At 47.7% G+C, this 27,797-nt stretch overlaps 1 protein-coding gene and 1 long non-coding RNA gene across 6 annotated transcripts in view; one reads left to right on the top strand and one right to left on the bottom strand.

The window, feature by feature from the left end:
* Nucleotides 1–27,797, top strand: part of FAM227A (family with sequence similarity 227 member A) — a 43,026-nt gene that overhangs the window by 2,975 nt on the left and 12,254 nt on the right. For all 4 annotated transcript variants that reach the window (XM_043543389.1, XM_043543387.1, XM_043543388.1 and 1 more), the window contains 7 exons: nt 1,321–1,406; nt 3,118–3,208; nt 9,005–9,108; nt 15,286–15,438; nt 15,759–15,860; nt 25,068–25,172; nt 26,996–27,119. In XM_043543389.1, coding sequence (XP_043399324.1) covers nt 1,321–1,406; nt 3,118–3,208; nt 9,005–9,108; nt 15,286–15,438; nt 15,759–15,860; nt 25,068–25,172; nt 26,996–27,119 — 765 coding nt within the window. The remainder of the gene's footprint in view (nt 1–1,320; nt 1,407–3,117; nt 3,209–9,004; nt 9,109–15,285; nt 15,439–15,758; nt 15,861–25,067; nt 25,173–26,995; nt 27,120–27,797) is intronic.
* On the bottom strand, nt 199–21,653 carry LOC119563978. Of its 2 annotated transcripts, XR_005222797.1 has the most exons (4): nt 20,891–21,653; nt 20,445–20,567; nt 8,905–8,998; nt 199–1,155 (listed from the first exon to the last, which is right to left on the bottom strand). It is a non-coding gene; the product is annotated as an uncharacterized LOC119563978 (long non-coding RNA). The 2 variants fall into 2 exon arrangements; XR_005222799.2 differs by lacking the exons at nt 8,905–8,998; nt 20,445–20,567; nt 20,891–21,653 and adding an exon at nt 1,313–1,643.

Genomic DNA, 27,797 nt, shown 5'->3' with positions numbered 1-27,797 from the left:
CCGTTAATTCCATACAGGGCCATACCAGCAAACTCCCAGTCCCAGATCTTCCCCCAGAAATGTGTCTTATACTGCCCAGCTCTCTACTGGATGATACAACCTCATATAAAGTCTGTCAGTTCATCAGTGGAAAATGATATGCACAAACCTTGTTATCTCAAGCGGAGGTTCCCAAACACTTCAATCCAAACACACTGGTTTAGACAAAACAATAGAACAAGTTTATTAACTACAGAAAGATTTTAAGTGATTACAAGTAAAGAGGCATAAAAGTCAGACTTGGTCACAAAGAAAATAAAAAGATAAAATGCAAACTAGTATGTAATTTACCAAGCTAGGTAGATTCTAAGCAAAGGTTTTTCTCATCACCTGCTCTTTGTAGTCTTTAATGGCTGGAAGCTTTTAAGCCAGGACCCCTCCTTCAGTTCAGTGTCTCTTAAGGCATTGCTGCCATGAGAAAAGGAGTAGAGTAGAGAGGTATTTATGTTGTGTGAGGATTATTTTTGGGGATTATCTCCAGCTGGGGTGCAGGTGATAGCCATTCTGTTTATATGGGAACCCCTAGTTGTTCTATTGTCAATATGTAAAGTTCTTGCTTACACATTTCTTCCTGCCAAAGAATGGCCATTTAACTAGGTGATGGTCCACTTGACTTTGTTGACACCAGGAAAAGGTGTTGGTTTGTCTTTTCTTTTTGATGAACTGGTTTGTGCCTGCTTTTCTAAATTTGGATCATGTTACAGCAATATTATACAGTAGAATCTTATAATTTTTGACATGTAATTTTGCCACACATATTTTACCAGGACAATAATGTTAAGCAAATTGAATTTTTGAAATGATACCTCACAAGGCATACTTAGTACAAAATTTATCATGGTCTTGTAAAAAGGGTGAAGATGGGGTACAGACTGTATTTATTGGTATGGAATGTATTTTAATGGATGGCAGGGTGTCTAGAGCCTATGAGAAGCATCTCTTTGAGGCAAAATCAAAATAAATATCCCTTCCCTTTTAATTTTTCAAGAGGTCCCCAATTTGCCAAACATTTTGTTGGTAGTTCAAAGTCTGCAGCTCCACTGTACAGATACCATTTGCAGGTTTGGAGGCTTTTCTGAAAGATTTGGATTGTGCAGTCAGTGAGATGAGTCAGGGCTGCAGAGACAAGGGAAAACAAGTCAAAGAGAGAGAAAATATGGAAGAGAAATAGCAGCAAATAGAGAAAGTATCAGAAAAAGAGTAGCAGCATGATTTTTTGTCTGGTTTGTTACACTTATTAATACTCTCCAAAGAGGTTCCTTAACATACCTACCTTCTCAGTGTGCCCAATTGGCAGTATGCAGAAAGTGAACCAGAAAATTGCACATTTGCGACTGGAGTTGGAAAAATTCCACACTGGTGACCTGGTGAGTAAAGACAGTTTGCTGCAGCATATGCAAGGAAAAGCATAGACTTAGTACACTTGGGGGAATTCTGCACCACTGCGCACACACGATTAATGAGCCATACATATTTTTATTTTTTTGTGCAGAAAAAAGCTTCTGCTCAAAAGTTGCTGCAGTTCCGCCTTTTGCACACCAGCAGGTGCTGTGGCAATAGAACACAACAGCAGCAAGTAACTTCTGCAGTACTGCTTTTTGCCCACCAGAGGGCACTGGCGATAGAACACAACAGCTGGTCCCAGCCAGTTAGGGGAGAGAAAGAGCCTTCTTCACAGCCTCTGTAGGGCCAGGTTAGGAGACAGGGACTATGGGGAGACAGATAGTGTGGGGCTGCTGGGGGGTCAGACAGGGGCTCATAAGGGCTAGTGGGGGAGGACAGACTAGGGCAGGGGCTCAGTGGGAGTGGAGGCTCAGAGCCACAGTGGGGAGGGAGGTGCAGGGCCACATAGGGACAGGGGAGTGGCTCAGTGGGGGCACAGAGACACATGGGGACAGGGATGGGGTGCAGGGCCACATAGGGACATGGGGTTGATGAGTGGGGGCACAGAGACACGGGCAGGAGGTACAGGGCCATGTGGGAATGGGGGAGTGGGTGTCTGAGTGGAGGTGGAAGGACACAGGGCGTTGGGGGGGCGTGTCTGAGTGGGGGCGGAGGGACACTTGTGTCTGACTGACGGAGGCTAGGAGTCAGCCAGGATCTGCATGGGGGAAGTTCCCTAACAGTCCCTTGCCGCCCCCGAAAAAAACCTCTTCCATACTTTTCCCACCCATACCCAATAACCCTCCAAGTTCACACCCAGGCTGCTTCCCAGCAATTATTTCTCTCTCTCTCAGCTCCTCCGTTACCCTTGATTCCCCCCAGCCTTTGCATGGCTTCTGGGAAGTGCAGGAAATTTGATTCTGTATTGTAGTTTAAATGAATTATTACTCAGAGTTCTGTATAAATATGCCTAGTAAGGAATCTATTTGTCAAAAAACATTTTCTGAATCTTTTTTTGTTGTCTTTATTGTTACAGACATATTTGCTGACAGGTAGTTTGAAATGAATGACCAAAAATAATTGAAACTGGTGTGATTATATTGTGTTATTTTGACAAATAAAATATGCAGAATTTTGCAGAATCTGAAAATATTGTTTGCAGAATCTTTAATTTTTTGTTGCAGAATTTTTAATTTTTTGGCACAGAATTCCCCCAGGAGTAACTTAGGAGTGACTCGTAATGGTACATTTGGGCAATGCATCATTCCAGCAGGATAGATGTTGCAAAACTGTGGCCTCCTAACAGTGGCTTCCGAGGAGAGTAGGTGCTGGAAATTACTTAGTCCTTTAAAGGGGGGGGGGGAATTATAGAGCGGACACCCCAAAATTAGAACAGAATCTTGCAGTTTTGAATGGGGATTTTGTGAATTACCTGGATTTTGTGCGTGCGTGTGTGTGTAGGTATGTATGTAGTAGGGAGAGGAAAGAGAACGGAAGAGCAATGGCACGAAAAGTAATAACAGAAAAAGGAAGCAGGAGAAAGTTAATTGATTGTAGAATTATATTTCAGAACTGCAAACATTTGAGCTTAAGTAGCTGCTTTAGGAGTCCGGGGTCCTTTTGTTCCCAAGCCCCAGAACTTAGTGTGGAATTAATCCCTAACACCAATTGCTGTTGTTTTTGTTATTGTTGAAGGTGATTGAGGACTTGGAATCATTAAAGAGATACTCTGGACAGAAGAGCTTCAGAAGAGAGAAAAAGCACTTCAAGACATCCAGGGAAAGAGGCACACATGCTTTCTAATTACATATCTTTGGGGTTTTATTGGGGAGATGAGTACAGCTTAAGGAGCTCCAGATCAGGACATTTCCTGCCAGTGAATACTGGGGTGTTAATGATCCCCCTTCCAGTGGAATCCCAGATTAGGACATTTCCTGCAAACTCCAGATTGAAATGCCCCTGGCATCTCAAGCCGCTCATGTCCTCCTTGTGTATTTGCCCTAGCAAAAAGTAATTTTACCATGTAATTTTTGAAATTCTGAATATACAAACCGTGTGTTCCCTCATGTCCTGGAGACAGCTCTAGATTCCTGATGAGGACTTTGAAACAAACAAAGACACCTCTTGCAGAGAATCCATGACAGGTTTTGAGCCCAGTGAATAATTGGGACAGGGTTGGGGGAGTTTAGGCCCTGAATCTGTGAATACTTCTGCCCACGCTCAGGGCCAGCCTTTGGGGTGGGCTGTACAGGCCCTTGCCCAGGGTGGCTCGCCCAAGGGGGCGCCATGCACAGGGTTTGGATTCCCACCTGTCCTGCTGCCGAGAGGCCAGCTGGGCTGATGGAGGCAGCAGGGCAGGCAGGCGAGCAGCAGCATAGGGCATGGGGAGAGACCCGAGCTGCAGGGGGCAGTTGGACGACCAGCCCTCAAGCCAGGTGACTCCTCTGGAGCAGGGATGCCCCTCCTCCGCCCTGCTCCACGGGTGCAGCCACTGCTATTCCTGTAACCCCACTTCCTCCCTTCGGACTGGGAGCCAGAGGCGCCAACTTCTCCTGGCACCGGTGGGTCCCGCCCCAACTGTATCCCTGCCCTGCCCCCATTCCAACCCCTTCCCCAGCTCCAACTCCGCCCCCTCCCTGCCTCTATTGGACTCCTTCCCCAAATCCCCACCACGACTCCTCCCCTGAGCGCGCCGATGCCTTGTTCCTGCTCCTCCCCCCTCCCTCCCACAGCTTGGGCAAGCGCTGGAAGGAGAAGTGGGGAAGGTACACTCAGGGGAGGAGGTGGAGGTGAGCTGGGGCGGGGAGCACCTACGGAGTCGGCGCCTATGCTGGGAGCATCCTCCTATCTGCTCTGTGGGGGGGAGAGGGGCTGATGGCAGGGTGTCCTCCTCCTCCCCCACCCATGTACCCAATTTCCACTAAGCTGGGGTGACGGGACAGGGGGAATCTGTGTGTGCTGGTGCCTCTCTGGGTCCAGAGCTGCTGGCAGCTGCTTGTGTTCGAACAAGCCTAGTTCAGGCTCCTGACCCTGAGTGCTTTCTTAAAAAGACAGCACACTCACTCAAGCACACACACTCCCCTCAACACACACACACTTTCCTTCACATAGTCCCCGCAACACACATACCAGGGCTCCCTGCATCCAGGTCACTTCCCCACCTGGGCTGTGCTGAGGCATCAGGAGCTGCTGCTCTCCTGCCCTCCCCTTACACAGCCCGCAGGGAAAGTGACCTGGATGCAGGAAGCCCTGACATCTTGCTCACAGACCCCTAGGGCTGTGGGGAGGAGGAGTAGCAGTCCAGTGGGGGAGCAAGCAGCAATGCCAGCTGCTCTGTGTATCCAGGTCAGTTTCCCAATATAAGTGCAGGAGGGGGATGCAAGGGTTAGGGGCAAAGGGGGCACAGTGCAGGGGTTAGGGGCTCATTAGGGGACAGGGGTTGGAGTGAGGAGGCATGCATACTGCAGGGTTTAGGGGCTCAGGAGGGAGGTGCAGGGGGTAGAAGTGAAGGGGTGCAGGAATTGGGGCACAGGAGGGGAGTGCAGGAGTTGGGGTGAAGAGGGCACAGTGCAGGTGTTAGGGGGGCAGGTGTTGGGGTGCAGGAGGGGGGCAGAGGTTGGGAGTGAAGTGGTGCAGGAATTAGGGGTGCAGGAGGGGGAGCAGGCATTTGGAGCGAAGGGCGCACGGTTAGGGGGGAAGGCAGGGTGGGGAGCCTGGGGAGCTCATGGGGGCCAGGGGCAATGGGGGGTGCCACACCCACAGGGGCCAGGGGCATCAAAATACAAGTTCGCCTATGGTGCCATTTTCCCTAAGGCCAGCCCTGCCTATGCTGAACTTTATGCATGTAGATAGTTCCATTGAGTTCAATGGGGCTATTCACTTACATAAATATTTGCAGCATTGGGACCAGAATGAGTGGTGTGAGAATAATGCAGTATAGATATGATAAATAATATTCAGTGTCACATACATCACTAGCAAATCTCATTGTTTTGATTTAAGGAACCCCCGGTAACCTGGAACACAGATTGTGCATCAGCTCCCCCTAAACTACTAAGAGCTAAATGTTTTGGCATATGTATTTTTCCATTGGCATGTGTAAGGCACTCAGGCCTACAGTAATTGAGAACCTCATAAAAATGAATGAATATAGCCTTGTAACACTACTGTGAAGTGACTTGGTACCATGTGATATTTTGATAAAACTAACATGGCACACACTAAATGAATTAAAAACTGGCTAACTGGTAGGCATCAAAATGGAATTGTAAATGGGGAATCGTCATTGAATGGATATGTTTCCAGTGAGTTCCCATGGGGACAGTTCTTGGCTCTATGCTATTTAAAATTCTTATCCATGACCTGGAAGAAAACATAAAATCATCACTGATAAAATTTGCAGCTGACACACAAATTGAGGGAGCATTAAATAATGAAGAAGACATGTCACTGATTCAGAGCAATCTACATCACTTGGTAAACTGAGTGCAAGCAAACAATATGGGTATTAATACGGTTAAATGTAAATGTATACATCTAGGAACAAAGAATGCAGGCCACACTTACAGGATGGGGGACTCTATCTTGGGAACAGCGATTGAAAAAGATTTGGGAGTGATGGTGGGTAATCCGCTTAACATGAGCTCCAGTGTGACACAGTGGCCAAAAGAGCTAGTGCGATCCTGGGCTGCATAAATGGGAATCTCGAGTTGGAGTAGAGAGGTTATTTTACCTCTGTAATTGGCACAGGTGCTAACACTGCTGGAATACTGTGTTCAGTTCTGGTGCCCACAATTCAAGAAGAATGTTGATAAATTAGAGAAGGTTCAGAGAAGAACCACAAGAATGATTAAAGGATTAAAAAACATCTCTTATAGTTATAGACTCAAGGAGCTCAGTCTATTTATCTTAAGAAAGAGAAGGCTAAGGGGTGATTTGGTACAGTCTATAACAGGGGTCGGCAACCTTTCAGAAGTGGTGTGCCAAGTCTTCATGTATTCATTTTAATTTAAGGTTTCGCGTGCCAGTAATACATTTTAACGTTTTTTAGAAGGTCTCTCTCGATAAGTCTATATATTATATAACTAAACTACTGTTGTATGTAAAGTAAACAAGATTTTCAAAATGTTTAAGCAGCTTCATTTAAAATTAAATTAAAATGCTGATCTTACGCTGCTGGCCCACTCAGCCCGCTGCCAGCCTGGGGTTCCGTTCACCGAGGCTGGTAGCAGGCTGAGCGGGGCCTGCGGCTGGGACCCTGGCTGGCAAGGGGCTGGCAGCCAGAACCCCAGACTGGCAGCGGGCTGAGCGGGGCCAGCGGCCGGGACCCCAGACCGGCAGTGGGCTGAGCGGCTCAGCCCGCTGCTGGTCTGGGGTTCAGTCCGCTGGCTCCTGCCAGCCAGGGTTCCGGCTGCCGGCCCCGCTGAGCCCGCTGCTGGTCTGGGATCCCGGCCCTGCCCACATAGAGTGGATACCTACCTTCTCCCTGGTTCTAGCCCATTCTCTTCCTCTCTCTCTGCACTGAGCTGAGGGTGGGAGTGCACTGAGCACAGGGCTCGGGGTGAAGGAGCAGGCTGGGATGCAGGGTCTGGCCAGGAGCTAGAATGCGGGAGGGGGCTCAGGGTTGGGGCAAGAGGTTTGGGTGTGGAGCGCTTACCTGGGCAGCTCCCATTTGGTGCGAGGGGTGCAGGTGGGAATGTGAAAGGGTGCAGGAGCTCCTGTTTGGTGCTCAGGGTGGGGGTGGGAATGTGGGGGTGCAAGAGTCAGGACATGGGGTGTGAGAGGGCTGGGTATATGTGGGGGTGCAGGAGTCAGGGCATGGGGTGTGGGGGGGCTGGGTATGTGTGGGGGGTACTGGAGTCAGGGCTGGGGTCATGGGGGGGTGCAGGGGTCAGGGCAGGAGGCTGGGGTATTTGGGGGGTGCAGGGGTCAGGGCAGAGGGCTGGCTGTGTGTGAGGGGGTGCAGGGTTCAGGGCAGGGGGTTGGGGGGGAGATGTAAGGGTCAGGGCAGAGGGCTGGGAGTGTGGGCTGGGGTCGTGGGGGTGCTCCCAGCCCCCTGCTCAGAGTGGCTCACGGCAGGGGGCTGGATGGGATATGCCCTGATTCCACGCCCCTTCCCCAAGGCCCCGTCCCCACCTCTTCGCGCGCTGCAGCTCCTCTTCTCCCCCTCCCACGCAAGGGCCATCAGCTGATCCGTGGCAGGGAGAGGAGGAGGGACAGGAACGCAACACACTGGGGGAAGAGGCGGGGGAGGGGGGAGTTTGTCTGCCCTGCAGCAGCAGCCATCAGTACCAAGCTTCTTCATCCGGGCCGGGGGGGTGCGCGGAGAAGAGTGGGCCGGGGCTGGCAGGATTTTTAATGGCATGCTGCTGCCTGCCAGGGTCCAGGCCTGCGTTTGGCACCGGGCTGAGCGACTGGGACCTGGCAGGCAGCAGCGTGCCATTAAAAATCAGCTCGCATGCTGTCTTTGGCACGCGTGCCATAGGTTGCCGACCCCTGATGTATTATATAACTAAACTATTGTCTTATGTAAAGTAAACAAGGTTTTCAAAATGTTTAAGAAGCTTCATTTAAAATTAAATTAAAATGCTGATCTTACGCCGCCGGCCTGCTCAGCCCGCTGCCAGCCTGGGGTTCTGTTCACCTAGGCTGGCAGCAGGGTGAGCGGGGCCTGTGGCCGGGACCCTGGCTGGCAAGGGGCTGGCAGCCAGAACCCCAGACCAGCAGCGGGCTAAGCGTACCATAGGTTGCCGACCCCTGGTCTATAAGTATCCACATGGGGAACAAATATTTGATAATGGGCTCTTCACTCTGGCAGAGAAAAGTATAATATGATCTAATGGCTGGAAGTTGAAGCTAGACAAATTCAGACTGGAAAATAAGGTATACATTTGTAGCGGTGAGATTAATTAACTATTGGAACAATTTACCAAGGGTCACGGTGGATTCTTCATCACTGGCAATTTTTTAAATCTAGATTGGATATTTTACCTGTTCTAGGAATGATTTTGGGGAACTTCTATGGCCAGTGCTATACAGAAGGCCAGACTAGATGATCACAAAGGTCCCTTATGGACCTGGAATCTATGAAGCAGTACAGAAATAAGAAAACATTTTGAAGCTGGGGAAATTGAGGCAGGGAGAGGTTAAATTATTTGTCCCAGGTCATGTAGGGTTTATGTGGCAGGACCAAGATAGAACCAAGATCTCATGGCTACTAGTTCTGTGCCTTAACTGCAAGGTTGTCTTTCCCCCATATGTTGTTGGAAAGGTAACTGTTCCTAGATCTATAATAGTGTTTCTTATTTGATATATAACTTGGATGTCACCATAATTTTGCCATTTTACTTCCTTGAGCCAGTACCTTAACTGATTCTTTAATACTGAGATAGCGGGGAAGGGTACATCCATTCCCCCCCCTCCCTTCATCCTCACTCTTATTCACTGGAATGAAGTAGGGTAGAGAGTAGCATGCTGCCTCACCTTTCTGATTCAGCTGAAATTCTCCTGGTTTGTGTCATTTTGGCCTCAGTCATGCTCTTCAGCCCCTCAGTATTCTCATTCTTCTATCTTCTTGCTGCAGACAGAGATAGGAAGGAGATATGCAGCTTTGCACAGAAGTATGAGCACCCTACGAATGTGTCAGACTTTGACTCACTAGATCAGACCAAGATCACCTACAAGAAGGTAAGATCACCTATAAGAAGGGGCAGAATTCTTCCCTTCCCGTACACATATGCAACATTTCTTGGAAAGAGACAGAGTCCAGTTCTCTAGATTGCTGGGGGAAATAATTGATGTTTGTTTTATTTTTGGGAGGGATTCATAGAAACGTAGGAATTGCCTTATTGCATCAGACCACTGGTCTGTCTAGTCCATTTCCCCCCCTTCCTAACAAATTGGATCATATCACTGGTCCATCCCTTCCTGTATCCTCCTTCATTCCGTACCAGTTCCACAGATTGATTATACTGTATGCTCTGTAAAGGATTATTTCCTTTTTATTGATTTTAAATTTTACTGCCCTTCAATTTCACAAGTCTTGCTTGTGTTCTGTTGTGGAACAGGTAAGAAGGGGAAGGTCTGATCAGTTATCACTAGGGCCAGGTCTACACTACAGACTGGTCAGTGCAAGGTGTGTCAACATAAAGCCACTGCAGTTGGTATATTCACTTGTGAGCATGCACACTTGTCTGCTTGCTTTGGCACTTTGTATACTCATCAAGCATGCTTATCTCAACGCAAAGTGCAGTGTACCATGGATAGGTGTCCTAATGTGTCACACACCACCAGTGCTTAATTTGTAATGAAAGAGGTGCCGGGGCTCAGGCAATTTTTTTACTTTCATAACTGATTTGGCAAGCTTAGAGATGCCAGGGCTATGAACTGCCAAGCCTAGAGGTACCAGGGCTTAGCCATAGCAAGCCTTGGCACAAATTAAGCATTGTGCACCACCCTCCGGTGCAGTGCCTTTTGGGGGATTTTTGCAATGTGTTATCGGGTAGAAATGAGTCGCACAAGGAACTCTGGGACCTGGGGGGGTTCAAGTTCCCATCATGCAGTTTTCTCCATCTCATAATGCCATCCCTATCCCTAATTTTCACGCCTTTTTTAAAATCCCACAAACCCACGCAGCACTTGTCCACCATCTCTGACAGAAGCATGGAGCCCATGCAGCTCTGCGCTATTGTCGTGAACATTGCAAACACAGAACCAATGACTCCTCCAGTATTTGCAGAGCTGTAGGAAGTATCATAACAACGGGGGACATGACGATTTATTTGAGGACAGATTGCTAAGGGACATAGCGAAAACCAATTTAAGGTTGTTGGGATTCCTGGATCAGCCACAGAGTGTGGAGTGCTGCTTCTGGGCTTGAGAAATGAGCAGACAGGTGGGATCGCATCATGATGCAAATTTGTGGTGATAAGCAGTGGTTGTAGAACTTTCTGGTGCAAAAGGCCATCTTCCAGGATCTGTGTGCTGATCTTGCTTCAGCCCTCCCACGCAGGACACAAAACTGAGACCAGCACTTACAGTTCAGAAGCGAGGGATGATCAAACTGTGGAAGTTTACAGCGCCGAACTGCAGCTGGTCAATGGAAAATCATTCTGGAGTTGTAAAATTCACAGTGCGGGCTGTTGTCATACAACTGAGTAGGGCCGTTGTATCCTGCTACATTGGACTGCGACTGTAGGCAATGTTCAGGATATCATGGATATATTTGCAGCTCTAGGGTACCCAAACTGCAGTAGGGCATATATAGCACATCCCTGATTTGGCACCAGCCACACATCTTGCAACAGAGCACATCAACAGAAGGGGCTACTTTTCTATGGTTATGCAAGCATGGTGGATCACTGGGGACACTTCTCCCATATCAGTGTGGGCATGAGGCTTTCATCTTTAAGAACAGAGGACTGCTCAGAAAGCTGCACACAGTAACATGCTTTCTTGACTGGTGGATTACCATTGATGATATTGAAATACCAGTTGTGATTCTGGTGGACCCAGAGTATCCCTTGCTCCCCCGACTCATGAAGCCATACACTGGCCAACTTGATAGCTCCAAAGAAAGATTCAGCTACCAGCTCAGCAGGTGCAGAATGATAGTTGAATGTGCTTTTGGAAGACTGAAGAGATGCAGGTGATGTTTACTCACTAGATTGGATTTCAGTGGAAAAAAATATTCCAGTGGTTATAACTGCCTGTTGTGTCCTGCCTAATATCTGTGAGGCAAAGGGGGAGAAATTGCTGCCGGAGTGGAAGGTGGAGGTGGAGTGACTTTGAACAGTCAGACACAAGGGGATGTAGGCTTGGCCTGACATAAATAATTAAACGTTGGGGAGGCCTCATGTCTTGGAAGACAGGAGTAGGGAGGTAAATTAATTAGCTGGCTGAAAATGTAATAGTTGTGCTAACTAATATAAGTAAATGGGTCAGTAATCTAAGAGACAATGTCTGAGCTAACCAAGATAAGAGGGAGAACACCCAAGAAACTATTTACTACGAGCAATATAACAATGGACAAGATAAGTCAGGAATGTAAAGATGAGGTAAAGAGTAGGTCAAACGTGGACAGTGTGTGAATACAGCATGCTGTACAGAGACTGGTCCCTACAAAGTAACCAATCCAATCCAAAAACATGTGATGCAATCTACAGTAAACACAATGTAGTACATGTATATGAAGGAAGACATTTGCTTTGTAAGTCTGGATTTATGGTATGCCTTATACCTTCTCCCACTACGCTTGAGTCTGATCAACTCAGCTTAACTTTGTTGTATGCCAAATAAAGGAACCTGAGTAACGAGACTGGAGTCAAAAAGAGTTCTCAGGGAACTGAGTGGATGAGATCTCAGTGCAGAGCTATGGGGTTGTGGGAGGCTTTGAAAGAGCACTTTAACTGTCAGCCCCAATAATGTGCCATGCTGGATAATGCTGTATCTGGCCCTGAAGATTTGGAGGTTGTTAGGAGTTGTGCAGTGCTTGGTGTACATTTATGAATATCACACGGTCTTTTAATGAACCTACAAATTATGTGGTGCTTATTGTACATTTATCATTATTACAATGTGTTTTGCACTGAACGTATGAGTTCTGTGATTATGTCCAATTACAATTAATGCGTGCTTTTGGTAGTGCTAGGCATTCTGCTGGATATGCTATGAAATAATAAAGATGAATTTATTACCAAAAAATTAAAACGTATTGTGTAACCAAAACAGTGCAAAGAATAATGAGCAATTAAAAACCCACAGAGTGTAAACTTATTCAATAAATTAACAGAACAGACCTTTACAATTAGAATGCTAGAAAACATCTGTGTCTATTTTTGCCAAACATACAGTAGTCGTGGCTCTCACAGGTCAGTGTATGTGAAGCTGTGTTTTTTACTGTCCCCCACCGTGGAGTTGTAGTGGTAGGGATGCAGCCCATGTTGCCGCATGGAATGTTGGGGGTTATAGGGAACTGCTCAAATGGAGTTGTCCATTGACTGCAAAAGGAGGTAAGCATGTGACTGACTTGTAGGTCAACAAAAGTCTGCAGCATTTGTGTTTCCTGCCTGAGAAGCCCCATTATGTCCAGGTGCATCTCCCTCTTCTTTCCCTGATAGGACTCCTGGGCATTTCTCCTGTCCACTCTTTCCTTCTCCAAGTTGTCTGCCATATGCACTTTCCATGCTTTCTTTTCATGGTCTGATGCAGCACTGGTTTGCAGGATCTCACTGAACGTGTCCTCTGTAGTCCGCCTCTTCCTCCTCCTCATCAGGGACTGGTGTCCCGTGGGTGTGGAGGGGGCACTTTTCAAGGCTGTACGGCAGCAGCTGCAGATAAAAGATTGTATTTACAGTCACAACAGAAAGTAAAATGTTTAATTTCAGAACTCCCTTCCTTACTCCCATAAAAGTTTTAAAATCAGCCATGCTTATTGACCCTTCAGCCTTGGAGCATCTCTCCACAGCACCACTCTCCAGCTGCAGCAAGGTGAGTATGGCCCACCGGGAGTGTGGGTGAGGGAGGAGGGAATTCTTTGGTTGTGTAAAATAGGAAAATTTCGGCCCCTATTTCCATGGATACAAGTACAGGGCAATGGCACTGAGTACTGGCACTATTTGCCACAGGTGGTGGTGGTGATGATTTTAGCTGATATCTCACTCCTGAGGGTAACAAAGGCACAGAGAGCACAGCTGCTGCTGGGATCCTGAAGCCTCCTGGGTCCATATGCTGCTAGCCTGTTTATACAATGGCACCTGCCAAAGTTGGCATGGAGTGTCGTGGGAAAGCATCCTACCATGGAGGAAGAAATCAAGCAGCCACCCCTAGAAACCTTCAGGAGAGGATTGCAGACCGTCTCCATGAAAATTTCATCACGATCCCTTAGGAGGATACAAGGAACATCCTTATCACATAAACAAATTGCTACACAGCCTGCCCCCAACCTGACGGGAAAGAAAAGCAGATACCAGCTCTACCTCTAAGTTTTGTTGTACCTTTACCTCTTCTCCTGCTCATCTCGTAAGAGTAAAATGATGAAAAGCAGAAACCTGTGTTCTGCTAACCTGGTGTTGACCCTGGTGTCATCTTCACATATATTCTTTTTAAGGGAGAATGCACTCACACATGTGTCTAAGGTTCTTTACCCTGGATCAGGCTTATCTGTGCTCAGCTGGCAGGAATGTCTAGACTGCAGTGGAGTCTCTAAAAGACCCTGGCTTGCGGCATAGCAGAACCCACTCACCACATGTCCCTCCTCCTCTTCCTTGCTATTCACAGCAGGGGTCTCTCAGGCTCCACCAAGGAATCCATAGTGGTCTGAAGGATGCTGTTGGAGTCTCCACCAAGTATGGAACGCAGCTAGCTGTAAAACCAGCAGGTCTGTGGCTTGGCACCAGATCATCTGTTGGCCTTCCTGGCCTTTCATAGTGCCTGCTGCAGTTCCTTTGCTTTCATGTGGTATTGCTGCTGATTCCTTTTGTACCCTTTTGCCTGCATCCCCAGTGCAGTCTTTTTGTAGATGTCCATGTTTATGTGACTGGTCCATAGCTGTGCCTGCACAGTCTCTTCTCCCCAGAGGCCCAGGAGATCCACTGTCTCCCGTCTACTCCAGGCAGGAGTGTGTCTAGAGAGCATGTGACCAGTATGGTCAGTAAGGCAGCTGTACACAACAAGGGAGAGCTGCTAGGTGAGCTCACCAAGCTGGGCAATCAGGAATGGCATTTCAAAAATACAGAGGTTTTAAAGGCGGGATTGGTAGCTTCCGTTCTCTGTGACCCGTAGGCAGTGGAGTTTACAATTGTGAGCAGAGTGGTCGCTGTCGAGCATTGTGGAAGACCTGCTGGAGGACTGTTATGGTCAACACAGGTCATGCAGTGTCTACACTCTCACTGTGTTGACCATGGCTCAGTGCCATTCAGGGAGGGGATGTTACTGTGTCACCTGTAATGGGACACTTACGTTGGCAGGAGACAAATTTGAGTGTGGACTCATTCATAAATGGGTCGATGGGAGGCAACTTACATCAACCTAGCTTTGTAGTGTAGACCAGGCCTAGGCTGCTCATCATTTTCGACTCATCAATCAAGTCCCCTCTAACTTCTCCTCTTCAAGCTAAATAATCTCAGCCTTTCAGGTTCTTGTGTAGCTGCTACACTCATGCCACTAGTGGTTTCTGGCATCTTACTCTGGATCTTTTTCTAGCAATGGATGACTAGTCACAGACCCAAGAGTAGTGGGCTCTATACAAATGGAAATCATGATTTCCTTCTCCCTGGAGTTTGCAGAGGATAAGGGAAGTCACACAGGGAAAAGAACAGCAACTAGTGTAAAGACTGCAGCATGCTCTTCTCATTCCTTTCCCCTAGTTCCATCTTCTGCTGGGTGTCAGCTTCAGTAGACCAGTGATTTTCAGCCTCTCAAACCATGATTCAGCCATTTGCAACCAGTCCTCCAGGAGTGAAACCTCAAAATCTTTTGTGTGATACTTCGGAGTAGCCACCATGAAGATCAGTACAACACTTAGGGTCTGATCCTGCTGCTGTTGAAGTCAATGGCAAAACTCCCATAGACTCCAATGGGAAAGGCTCAAAAACCCTTATAGGGCACTCCTGGTATCTGGACCAATTATAAGTGCCTGAACAAATCCATTTAAATAGGGACAAGGAATGGTGACCAACCCCCACCTCGCAAACTCTCCATTGAAGTCTCACAACCAAGAGGTTCAGAACCACAGATAAATCAAGTCTTGAAATAGCTAGTTCCTGCTCTTGAGACATAAAGCACCAGAGGCTGGGGGATTTGCAGGCACTTGTCATAAGTATATGTGTTTTGTATTGTGTCTTTCCTCCCTCTTTGTCACCCTAGCCTCAGAATACATCAGAAAAGAACAAGCTGGTGGAACTGTATCAATACCCAGGGTACAACAAGCATGAGCCAACACCGCTGCCTAATGGGACGGAGCTGACTGACGTCATAGAGAAGGTGGTGTGTGCCCAGAGAAAGTCAGCAAGTGGGAAGGTACTCCACATACTTACAAAGAGCAGCAAATGTGTGCTTGCGTGCGTGTACCTACATATGAGTGGATATGCATGATTGCCATGCACATGTATGTGAATATGTGTGTGAGTGCTGTGAGAATGTGTGCATTTGTTTCTCAGAAATGGCATGCTGCTTATAAGGCTCTGTGAATGAGAAATTTGGAGGTTCTTAAGGATGGATTTATGGTAGAGTTGAGAACAGGAGAGAGGATGTGTGAAGATCAGAGAGTGATTTGCCTTGTGAGTGTATCTTCATCTGTCTGTGCTGCATGATGTTGCAAAGTTTCATTTCTTTGCCAGACACCTTTTCCTTCAAAAATGCTGCAGAAGTTTCTCACAGCTCCAATCTCCCATGCTATCCTGTTGGACAGCTTCTGGTGGTTTTTTCTCCACTTATATCAGGTGAGGAAGAGACTAGGACAAGGGATGGATATTGATGTATTTCACATGGTTCCACTGGGTATAGAGTCTCTGCCAGAGGGAAAGTTTAATAAGTGTCTTAAAATAATATTGAAAACAAAAGGTCAAAATTTTGCATTGTGGTCCACTCCTGCTCCATCTGTCCCTTGTAGGGAGCAAATACCTGCTCCAGCCAGGCCCTACAATGCAATACAGACTAGAGGAGGTATTCTCCCTCCCACTGTAGTGGCATTTAGGGTTTGTACAAATCCCTTAACTAGCCAGGGAGGAATTTGCCTGGGACAAGCACTGTATAAGGCAGATGCCCTATGTAGGATCCCTTGGAAACACTAGTGTAAGGGTGTACTACCAGCAGGGCTGGGAATGAGGTTTTTATGCAGAGCACAATGGCGATTCTGGAGCAGATTCAGGTTGTAGATCTGCCCCTTGGTAGCATCAGAACAGTTGCTATAACTTAGAGCAGCCCCCAGGGCTTTTTTGGCTCCTGAAAAGCTCAGAATCAGGAGGGTACAAAGCTGTCAAAGCCACCTTCCCTCCAACGCTCCTCGTGGGATGTTCCTGTACCTTAGCTGTTTTCACACATACTGGGCCAAATTATTATGCTCTTAGTTATGCTCTGATTCTGTCAATTTCAGTAGAGTCAATGGAGTTATTCCAGATATATGCTGGTAGTGTAACTGAGAGCAGACTTTGGTCTACTGTATTTATATTCATTGTTGTTGCTTGCAATTCCTTAAATTCACTGTTGGGCTAAATGAGGAAAAGTTTAAAAACTACAGGAAGAATATTTATTTTGTTTAGTAAAACTCTCCATGTCAGGTGAATTTTCTCACCGAAAAGACACTTCTTGTGTGATCTGACGTCCAGAATAAAAATCGGTGATTAAAATGAAAATCTGGGGGTGTTTTCTTTTTAAATATAAACCTATTTAAAATTAAATTTGGTGTGTGTGTGTGTGTGTGTGTGTATATATATATATATATATATAAAAAGAGAGAGAGAAAAAAAATATATATTATGTGTTGGCAAGACAAGAAAAAAATTAGAAGTTCTTTGAGTGCTTGCTCATGTCCATTCCATTAGGTGTGTGCACGCGCCACATGCACCAGTGCTGGAAGTTTTTCCCTAAGCATCCGTAGGGGACCAGCTCTGGTACCCTCTGGAGTGGCGCCCGCATGGCACGGTGTAAAGGGCGCCGCCAGCTCCCCCAACCCTCAATTCCTTCTTGCTGCCAGTGACTGTGCTGGAACGTCTGCTGCTTCTGCTAGCATTGTTTCGTTCTCTGTTCTTGTGAACTTTGAAAACCTGTAATATAGTTGTATATATTTAGTAGTTGAATTAGTTACCCTTAGCAGTAGTTCTCGAACTCTTCGTTAGTCCCGAACGGGACTCAGCTGGGGGATGGGGCATGCCCCAGTCCCCAGACTTTAAGCCCTGCGATCATTGCAGATGGCCTATGCCCATCAGCGATCCACATAGTAGCTGCTTACGGTGCTTGGGTGAGGGCACATAAGCAACAAGTGTCATCTTTGTAAGTCCTTCAAACCCAGGATGAAAAAGGACAGGGACAATCGCTTAAAGGCGCTCCTGATGGAGTCAGCACTCACTCTAGCACCAGAGCAACGGTCTGACTCGGCACCGAGGACCACAGCATCGGTGCACAGTTCTCTGCTCACACCGTCCATGAGTCGGTCCCGGTCCCCACCCGCTGCAGCTCCAGCCAAGAAGCCAAACAAGACAGGGAGGGGAAGATCCCCTACTTCCTGCAAGGGAAAAGAGAGGGCTGGGGGTGAGCCAAGACCTGTGCCGAGCAGCTCAACACCCCCTTTGGGAAGTCAGGCCCCAGCTCAAGCCAAACGGTGCAGCCCATCCCATGCTTTGCCTGCGACTCCAAATAGTGGTACAGGCCTCCACCAGCTCCAAGCGCCATCGACTCCTGAGGCTCTGCAGGCAGTTCAGGAGATCCTGATGCTTCCAGTGCCACCCACACCGGCTCCAGTGGTACTCAGGTCTCAGGGTAAACCCGCCTTGGGACCTCCGCATGTGTCCCTGCCTCAGCGGCACCATTCCCCATCATGTGGGATGTCCCGCCACTACTCACCCGCCTGAAGCTGTCACACCTCAGATAGGCAGGCTTAGCGAAGCCCTCTTCAGTCCTTGGACCTTGGGCACAGACAGTGGGATTCAAGGCGTATCTCGCCGGTAGTCTGGCACAGACCCACTGAGGTGTGTGCCCCGCGGCAGGAGCACCGAGACTGACCCCTCACGTCACCAAGAGCTCGGTACAGATCCTGGGACCAATCAAGGGGTCGAAGTCACCAGACCGCCATCGTCAATCTCCGAGACTGAGATCGCCACGTTCGGGGACTTCTTCCCAGCAACCGGTGTGTGATAGCTCCTGGTCCTACTAAACATCCTGGTACCGGTTGGGCATAGATTGCCAGGTTTCTGACACCGATCTGCCAAATGCTGTTGGTCCCCGAGGCCCTGACCAAGACGTTTGTCCCGTTCGGACAGGTCTGCCTCCAGGTGCAGCGACCAGCACCGGTCAGATAAGAGCTGCTGCTCTGCCCGATCCTGGTCACCAGGTAGCGACTGCTCCGGCTACAGCTCCAGCACCGAGCTGGGCTCCCTAACTGCGGGACTGCCTGGGGTGCTGCCTACATCTTCAGCATCCAAACCTGTCCCATGGCCCCAGGCAGAATGGCTGGCACCATGGTATCCATGGAACCTCTCGGGGTTCACCCAACCTTCCCAGGCTGCATGCTTGGTGTCAGGAGCCTCAGACAGGCTAGCGACCTCGGCATCCTGACCCCCTACAGTGCCCGAGACTTCGGGGGGAAGGACCCCACAGGTCCAGGAGGACCCAGGGGAGCAGCCTGCTGGACCATCAATGGACATGGCGGTTCCTGCGGTACTAGCATCACCCATATCATCGCCAGACGAAGGTATCACAGAGCCTCCTCACCCAGTTCCTCAGGATGATACTAAGGCACACCAGGAACTATTGAAGAGGGTTGCATCTAACCTTGGGCTCCAGGCCAAGGAGTTGGAAGAAACTTCAGACTCCTTGTTTGATGTCCTATGCTCCTCAGCTCCTGCCAGGGTGGCTCTACCCCTTCATGAGGGGGTATCAAAGATTACCACTGCCCTGTGGCAGACTCCCTCCTCCTTGCCCCCATCTCTGAAAGGGCCAAGCGCAAGTACTTTGTACCAACAAAAGGGCATGAGTCCTGGCCCCCAATTCCGACCTGGCCCCCAATTCCCTTGTGGTTGAGGTGGTTAACCACAGAGAGAGGCAAGGCCAACCCGGGGCTATCCCCAAAAATAAAGACTCAAAGAGGCTGAATCTTTTTGGGCATAAGATGTATTAATCTTCCAGCCTGTAATTGAGAGTGGCCAATCACCAGGACTTTCTTGGCTGCTATGATTAGAACATAGCAGGCGATGGGCAAGTTCAAGGCTTCACTCCCCGAACGGTCCAGGAAGGAATTTCGGGTGATCCTTGCAGAGGGCACAACGGTGGCCAGAACGGACCTCCAGGCGGCTTCTGACGCAGCGGACTCTGCAGCCCGCACCATAGCTTCCACCATGTCTATGCGGCGAGCTTCCTGGCTGCTCCTCTCAGGCTTGTCCACCAAACTCAGCAGTCGATGCAGGACCTTCCCGTCGACGGCCAGGCCCTATTTGCAGAACAGACTGATACCAAGCTGCATGGTTTAAAGGATTCCCGTACCATCCTGAAAACACTGGGGCTGTACATCCCAGACCCAGCACATAAGCGGTTCAAACCGAAACAGCCTCAGGGACAAGGGAGGCAGCCTCGGCAGGACCTGCCTCATAAGAAGGCCAAGGGCTACAAGTGCCACCCGAGCCACCCTCTTCCACCTCCTGCTCAGTCGGGCTCCACGCAGAATAAGCAAGGGGCCAAGTGACCGTTTTGAGGGTGTGCCCGAGGGCGACATACCAGACTATTCCCCAGACCATCTTCCCCGTTTTTTTTCCAACCGCCTTTCCTTTTTCCTCCCTGCATGGACCACGATAACCTCAGACCGCTGGGTCCTGAACACAGTGGCACAGGGAGATACCCTTCAGTTTCTTTCTCCCCTCTCCCCCCACTCCCCTTCCCCATCCCTCTTCAGGGACCCATCTCGCGAGACTCTCCTCGCACAGGAGGTCCAGGGTTGCTGCAGATGGGGGCAATGGAGGAAGTTCCTCTAGAGTACAGGAACGGGGGTTTTTTATTCCTGATTCTTTTTAATCCCAAAGACCAAGAGCAGTCTACGTCCCATTCTGGACCTGCGAGATCTCAACAAGTACCTAAAGAAACTGAAGTTCCACATGGTTTCCCTGGTCTCTATCATCCCCTCCCTGGATCTGGGAGACTGGTATGATGCCCTTGACCTAAAGGACGAGTACTTCCACATAGCGATCTTGCAAGGGCACAGACATTTTCTCTGTTTCATGGCGGGACCTTGCCACTACCAATTTACGGTCCTCCCATTTGGCCTGGTGACAGTACCGAGGGTGTTTACCAAGTGTATGTTGATGGTGGCGGTGGCTTACCTCAGGCACCAGGGTATAAAGCTCTACCCTTACCACGATGACTGGCTTGTCAAAGGCAGCTCTAGGTCTCAGGTCCAAAGGGATGTCGCGGTGCTGCAAGCCACGTGCCGCTCCCTGAGCCTACTGGTGAATAATAAAAAGTTCACGTTAGTTTCAGTGCAAAGGGTAGAATTCATGGGGGTGGTGCTCGACTCAACCTGCGCGAGAGCGTTCCTGCCACTAGAAAGGTTTTGGGCCTTGACAGACCTTATCGCAGAGGTGTCCATGTTCCCCCTGACTACAGCCAGGGTCTGCCTGCATCTGCTGGGCCACATGGCAGCTTGCACATACGTTGTCCACCATGCCAGGCTCCGTATGCAGCTTCTGGAGCAGTGGCTGACGATGGCCTATTCCCAGTCCAGGGATCACTTGAAAAAGATAGTGACCATCCCCCCAGCAGTACTCACCTTGCTGTGATGGTGGACCGATCGTGAGAAGGCCCTAGAGGGAGTTCCATTCTACAGTCCCCCTCACTCCTTTTGAGTTGGTGTCAGACGCTTTGGACCTTGGCTCGGGTGTGCACCTCGGAGATCTCCAGACCCAGGGTATGTGGTCCCCAATGGAGAATGGCACGCCACATAAACGTCAAAGAACTCAGAGCGGTCCGATTGGCATGCAGCATCTTCTTACCTCACCTGTCGGGCAACGTGGTGAGAGTCCTGATGGACAACACAGCCTCAGTGTTCTACATCAACAGGCAAGGGGGAGCGCGCTTGTTGGCTGTCTGCCAAGAGGCACTCCGTCACTGGAACTTCTGCATCGATCCTGGGATCCACCTGGAGGCTTGTCACCTCCCTGGCGTCAAGAGCATGCTAGCAGATCGCCTCAGCAGGGCCTTCTCCCCTCACCACAAGTGGTCGCTCCACTGGGACGTAGCCTACATGGTCCTCCAGAGGTGGGGAACTCCCCAAGTGGACCTGTTCGCCACCAGGCAAAACATAAACTGTCATCGGTTTTGCTCTTGGCAAGGACTCCCTCTATGATGCCTTCCTCCTGCCATGGTCAAAGGGTCTGATGTACACATTCCCTCCGATCCAACTCCTCGCCAAGGTCCTGGCAAAGATCAAGAGAGACATGGTGCAGGTTATCAGGATCGCACTGGTTTGGCACATACATTAACCTATCAGCGGCCCCTAACCAACAGACCAGACCTGCTGTCACAGGACCACAGTCAGCTCTTACACCCCAAACTTGCGTCCCTCCACCTCTCGGTGTGGATGTTCAGTGCCTGAACCCGGAAGAGCGGACCTGTTCGGAGGAGGTCCAGCAGGTCCTCCTGGGAAGTAGGAAGCCCTCAATTTGACTGACTTATCTGGCCAAGTGGATGAGGTTTTCCTGCTGGGCGTCTGAGTGTGGCATCTCTCCTTCGCATTCTTCCATACAGGCTGTCCTGGACTACCTGCTTCATTTGAGGAACCAGGGCCTGGCACACACTTCCATTAGACAGGTTTCAGAGTAGCAGCCATGTTGAGTGCATCTCGCGGCCATCTCTGCTTTTCACCTGCCGATCCAAGGATAGATGGTATTTTCCCCAACATGACAGATTCTTGAGAGGGCTCGAGAGACTCTTTCCTCAGGTACGGACTCCTGTCTCGCAGTGGGATCTTAACTTAGTCCTCTCTAGGCCCACCAGTCCGCCCTTTGAGCTGCTGGGTTCCTTCTCCCTTTCCCACCTGTCATGGAAGGTTGCGTTCCTGGTGGTGGTGACGTCATCGAGTCAAGTCTCTGAAATTAAAGACTTGACCTCAGAACCGCCATACATGGTCTTCTGCAAAGACAAGGTTCAGCTGCGACCCCATCCAGCCTTCCTACCAAAGGTGGTGTCTACCTTCCATATGAACCAGGACATCTTCCTCCCAGTGTTCTGTCCCAAACCGCACAAGGCCAGCGAAGAGAGGCATCTTCACTTGCTGAATGTCCGAAGGGCCTTGGCTTTTTACTTAGAACGTACCAAGCCTTTCCGTAAATCAACTCAGCTCTTCATCGCTACAGTGGATGGGATGAAGGGTCATCTGGTATCCTCGCAGAGGATTTCCAATAGGATCACCTCATGCATAAGGAACTGTTATAACCTAGCAGGGGTTCTGCCGCCGCCGATTGTCAGAGCTCAGGCGTCTTCAGCAGCCTTCCTGGCGCATATCCCTATCCATCTGTAGAGCTGCAATGTGGTCCTCTGTTCACATGTTTACCGCTCATTATGCCATCACTCAGCAGGTCAGGGACAATGCTGGGTTTGGCAGAGCTGTGTTGCAATCTACACGTCCGTGAACTCCTACCAACCTCCAGGGGTACTGCTTTGTAGTCATGAACAAGCACTCGAAGAAGAAAAGACAGTTACCTTTTCTGTAACTGGTGTTCTTCGAGATATGCTGCTCACGTCCATTCCACAACCTGCCTTCCTTCCCCATTGTTGGAGTTTCTGGCAAGAAGGAACTGAAGGTGGGGAGAGCCGGCAGTGCCATGTGGGGAGGGTAAGGGAGCCTCCAGAGGGCACCAGAGCCAGTCCCCTACGGATACTGCTAAAGGAAAAACTTCCAGCATCGGTGCATGTGGCGAGCACACGCACCTAATATGGAATGGACATGAGCAACACATCTCAAAGAACACCAGTTACGGAAAAGGTAACTGTCCTTTATTACACTCTACGTTAACACCTACACTTACTGTAATCTATTAAATTTAAAAAGTAATATTCAAGCAGTACATCTTTGCTGCTGAAGTTTTAAAGAAAGTCCAACCATTGAACTGGCTAAACACCTAGAACCAAAGTTGAAGTTCTAAACCAGCTTTTGACTGCCTCTTCTTCATTTCATTTTATTCAACAAGTTCAGTTCAATGATTAGCTCATTCAAAGTTGAGAAACTGATTGGAAGTTGATGACCAGAAACAATCAGTTCAAAATTCATAACTACAGATAATATTTTAATAAATCAGCTAGTTTTAAATGCAAAATATGTTTTGATAAATTTTTGCTTTTCCCCTATGTATCCAGGACATTAAACATAGTTTTATTTAACTAATAAAAAATTTTAAATTATGTTTTGTGCATTTTTAATTGAATTCCAATTTTCATCCAAATGTTCCTTGACACAAATCATGAGCAAAAAATTAATCATCAGGTGTAAATACGAAATGCATCGTTTGCCATTTTAAACTAAATGTATGTTAAGCTATATAATTGCTTAAATAAATGTCCATAAATACAGGAACTCCTCACTTAATGTTGTAGTTATGTTCCTGAAAAATGCGACTTTAAGCAAAACGATGTTAAGTTAATCCAATTTCCCCATAAGAATTAATGTAAATGGGGGGGTTAGGTTCCAGGGAAATTTTTTTCACCAGACAAAAGACTATATTATATATATACACACACACAGTATAAGTTTTAAACAAACAATTTAATACTGGTACACAGCAATGATGATTGTGAAGCTTGGTTGAGGTGGTGAAGTCAGAGGGTGGGATATTCCGAGGGAATGCCTTACTGCAAAATGATGAACAAGCCCTCAAGGGTTAACTCATTGTTATTAATGTAGCCTCACGCTCTACAAGGCAGAAGGAATGAAGGGAGGGGAGATAGCATAGCAGACAGAGACACACACTCTGTGTGTGTGTGTGTGTGAGAGAGAGAGATGTGCATTTCCCCTTTAAGTATGCTGATCCCTGTCTTAAGTACACTGCCTTGTTAATTAGATCAGCAAGCTGAGACCCACCTCGGCTGCTGCCTCCGCTCTATGGAAGATGGAATAAGCAGGGTGCAGGAGCAGGGGGGAGGGAGACACCCTGACATTAGCCACACCCCACCCTACCCCCTCCCCAAGAGGCTCAGGGAGCAGCTGCAAGGGAGAGGGCAGGAGCAGCACATGGCAGTGACAGAGGGACAGCTGAATTGCCGAATTGATAGCCTGCTGGGCAGCTGCTGTACAGGGAACTTAGGGGAGCTGCTATGGGGGCTGCTGGTCCACCCTAATTCGAAGCCCCTAGCAGCTAGCTCCAACGGGCTGCTCTTCCTGCAAGCAGTGGACAAAGCAGGGGGCTGCCAAACCATGTTTGAAGGGAGCATTGCACAACTTTAAAAGAGCATGTTCCCTAATTGATCAGCAACGAAACAATGTTAACCGGGACGACTTTCACGACAAGTGAAGAGATCCTGTATAGTGTATCATCCTGGTTAGCAAAATAAAATAATTAAAATAATACTTAGCTCTTATATAGTGCTTTTATCAGTAGATCTCAAAATGCTTTATAAAGGAGGTCAGATGTACCAAATTTAGTGTAAAGGCTCTATTTAGTTACAAATCAACATGTTTTAATGGTTACCAACCACTGAGACTCAAACTTTATTTAGGAAAATAGCTAACGAGTACAAATAGATAACAAGATTAAAATAGATTATTTAAATCAACGTTTCCTGCTTGCTGATTTAAATCATTATTAAAATTGGTGATTTAAATCAATCCACTCTGCTCATGTCATAGTAGAACATAAACCTTCAGACAGGCTTGAGGATCTCCATGTTGCTGTGGTTTGATGGGGAGGGGAATGCCTCTCTGATGATTCATTCCTTTCTTTCTTTCTTGGTAGCCAAATAGAGAGATTCAGGGACGGCTGTTTGATCGCATTGCAAAGAATTATGCCGCCCTCCTGTTTGACTGTCACAAGTTCCACTACCAGAATGCTCTTATTAAAGTGAGTGTAAAATGGTTTAGAAAAAGCAATAGAGTTTACACTTAAGCAGTGAAATGACCTGGGAATATCCAGCACTATCCGCCCCTTTATCTCTGGCCACAGGGATAATCTGACACTAACAACAGTTACCCCATATATAGCACTTTATATTTTTAGAATGCTTCACGGGCATTTACTAATTAATTCTTCCAGGGCTTGGAATGTGCAGTGATCAATTGGCCTTTAACTCTTGTTGAATATCAGACTATCTTGTCTGATATCGCCACAGTTTGGAATGCTCCATGATGGCCAATATGGTTCATGCTCTTGTCTTGTGAATATCTTTTAATAACCTAAAATCATGGGTAGGGATAATGAGATCTGAGGAGCTGCTCTGTCTCTCCCCATCAAGGTCCACTCTTCATACCCTCCTCTTGTTCATCCTCATGCCTTCATCCCCATCCCACAGACTCTTCTCCTTCATCCTTACTCATCCTCTGAATTCCTTGTTCCCTTCTGTTTCTTCTGTAATTTCTGGTTCATCTCCAAGAAACTAACCCTGATCCCCAACCTTTTTATTTCGGACTCCTTCCATCTCCTTGTCTCATTGAAAACTAATTCTCCATCTGACTCAGCATCTGTGATTGCCTTTTCTTCTCCAGTTCTCCCCACTCAGTAAGTTGAAGCATTGGTATCTACTTCTCACACTTTATTATTAATTATTATTATTTATTAATCATATTTATTACAGTAGGGCCTAAGGCACAACCAAGAATGGGGCCCCATTGTGTGAGGTGCTGTACAAACATAGACTAATAGATGGTACCTGACCTGAAGAATTTATAATATATACAGACAAGACAGACTCAGGATGGGGGAAGGGGTAGAACACACAAGCAGAGTGAAGTATGTGATGGCAGCGAATGACATGTTAGTGCCGTGGTGGTTTTTGTTTTTGAGGGGATAGGTTTACTTCTCCCCCACCCTGCTCCTTTGCCTCCATTGAGATGCACTCCATCCAATTCTTTCTGCCCTCTGTACTTGAGTTATTTATTTACTGCCACAGCTTCCTTTCTTCATTTTCCCTTGACTTTGTTGTCTGGCTCTCTTTCTTCCTCTCACTTCAGTTTTTTATCCTTATTCCAGGGATCTTGTATTTCCACACTGAAGGCCTATCTGATTTTGTGGCCTCTTGTTTCCTTTTGGTAAACATGACCAAATTTAAAAAAAAAGGGGGGGGTTTGTCTCCTCCTTTGCTTCCAACTATGCAAACATTTTTCTGCTTGTTTCTTAGATTTAGAAATTCCTTTCTCCCCCTAGAAGACTCTATAATGACTGGAAAACTAGTGACATCACAAGGGACTGAAAGCTGAGCAACTTTGAAGGGAAGAGATTTTTATTCAAACTGTTTGAAACTTAGGTTTTGGTTTGTGTGTCTGAACACCTGTGTAATGCCGGTGTTGAACAAATACTTGGGAGACGGGATGGCTTTGTTTAGGATTCAGCATCCCCCTCATCCCCTCAGTTAAGGTATGAGAGGTCCACGTACACTAAGAAGTCTTCCAACAAACCAGACTTAACATTCTTGATGTTTCTAATGTAAAAAAACAGGAGAAATGGCACAAGAAACAGAATTACAGTGCTGGCTAAATGATTGTTTATATTAAAATGGAGGATATTCCTTTATGACTGAATCTGCGTGGACTGGAATTTTGGATAGTCCCTGTATATAGGAGGAAGGAATACAGCTCCTTTTAAGCTCTAACAAGGAACAGTCTGTCCCCATCTCTCATCTAACCTGTCTAGATTGATGGAGTTCTGATTTTTCTTTGCTTTACCCTTAGGTTTTCCCTTCATTGCTGAGCCAAACTTTGTACACCTGCTTCTGCTCCAGCTTTCCAAGATCCTGGTTCAATACACATGAGTTCAAGTCCCAGCTCTGCAATGTGCTGTCAGAGTGGATGGCAGGTGAGAGGGTCTTTTCTTCCCGCTTAAAAGGCAATATGTGCAGGTCATATTCAGCCAAATGGAGGAGAATACTTTCCAGCCTTTCAAACTGCCTTCCTTCCCTGGCCTTAATAAAAATGTCTCTAGCCCCCCTTCCATCCTGTGGTACTAAGGAACAAAAAGAATAGAGAGGAACATAAGGATAGAACTGAGTGAATAATTGACTTTTTGGTTCAGAGAGCAGACCAAAAGAATCAGAAAAAATGCTCTGTTCAGTTCTGAAAATGTTCAGAAGTTGTCAGCAAATGTGAAAAGTCTTTGTCAGACTAGCAAACTGCATGTCCATGTCCAAAATGTTTAGCCCAGTGATTAGGGTGTTTGCCTGGAATATGGGAGACCCAGGTTTGAATCCCCACTCTGGAGCAGGGACTTGAACTCAGATTTCCCCTCTCCCAGGTAAGCATTGTAACCACCAGGCTGGTTTAAATTGTGTTGCTCTCAGTCTCCTGTGGAAGCAGTTTCACTTTCTATAAATACTTAAATATTCACAGGGCCAAAGAGAGAGTGAATGAGGACCAGGGCTGCTGGAGGGTAGGGGGGATGACAATTTGCTCCAGGCCCCCATTTGAGGGCTCTTAAACTGAGTTGGGTTGTAGCCTGGTCTGTGGGGTCACAGTGCCACTCAGGTTTGGTCTGGCA

This window comes from Chelonia mydas, chromosome 1 (assembly GCF_015237465.2).
Source record: "Chelonia mydas isolate rCheMyd1 chromosome 1, rCheMyd1.pri.v2, whole genome shotgun sequence".
In the NCBI taxonomy this organism is placed as follows: Eukaryota; Metazoa; Chordata; order Testudines; family Cheloniidae; genus Chelonia; species Chelonia mydas.
The sequence above is the reverse complement of the archived record's forward strand: the minus strand, read 5'-3'. Positions and strand labels throughout refer to the sequence as shown.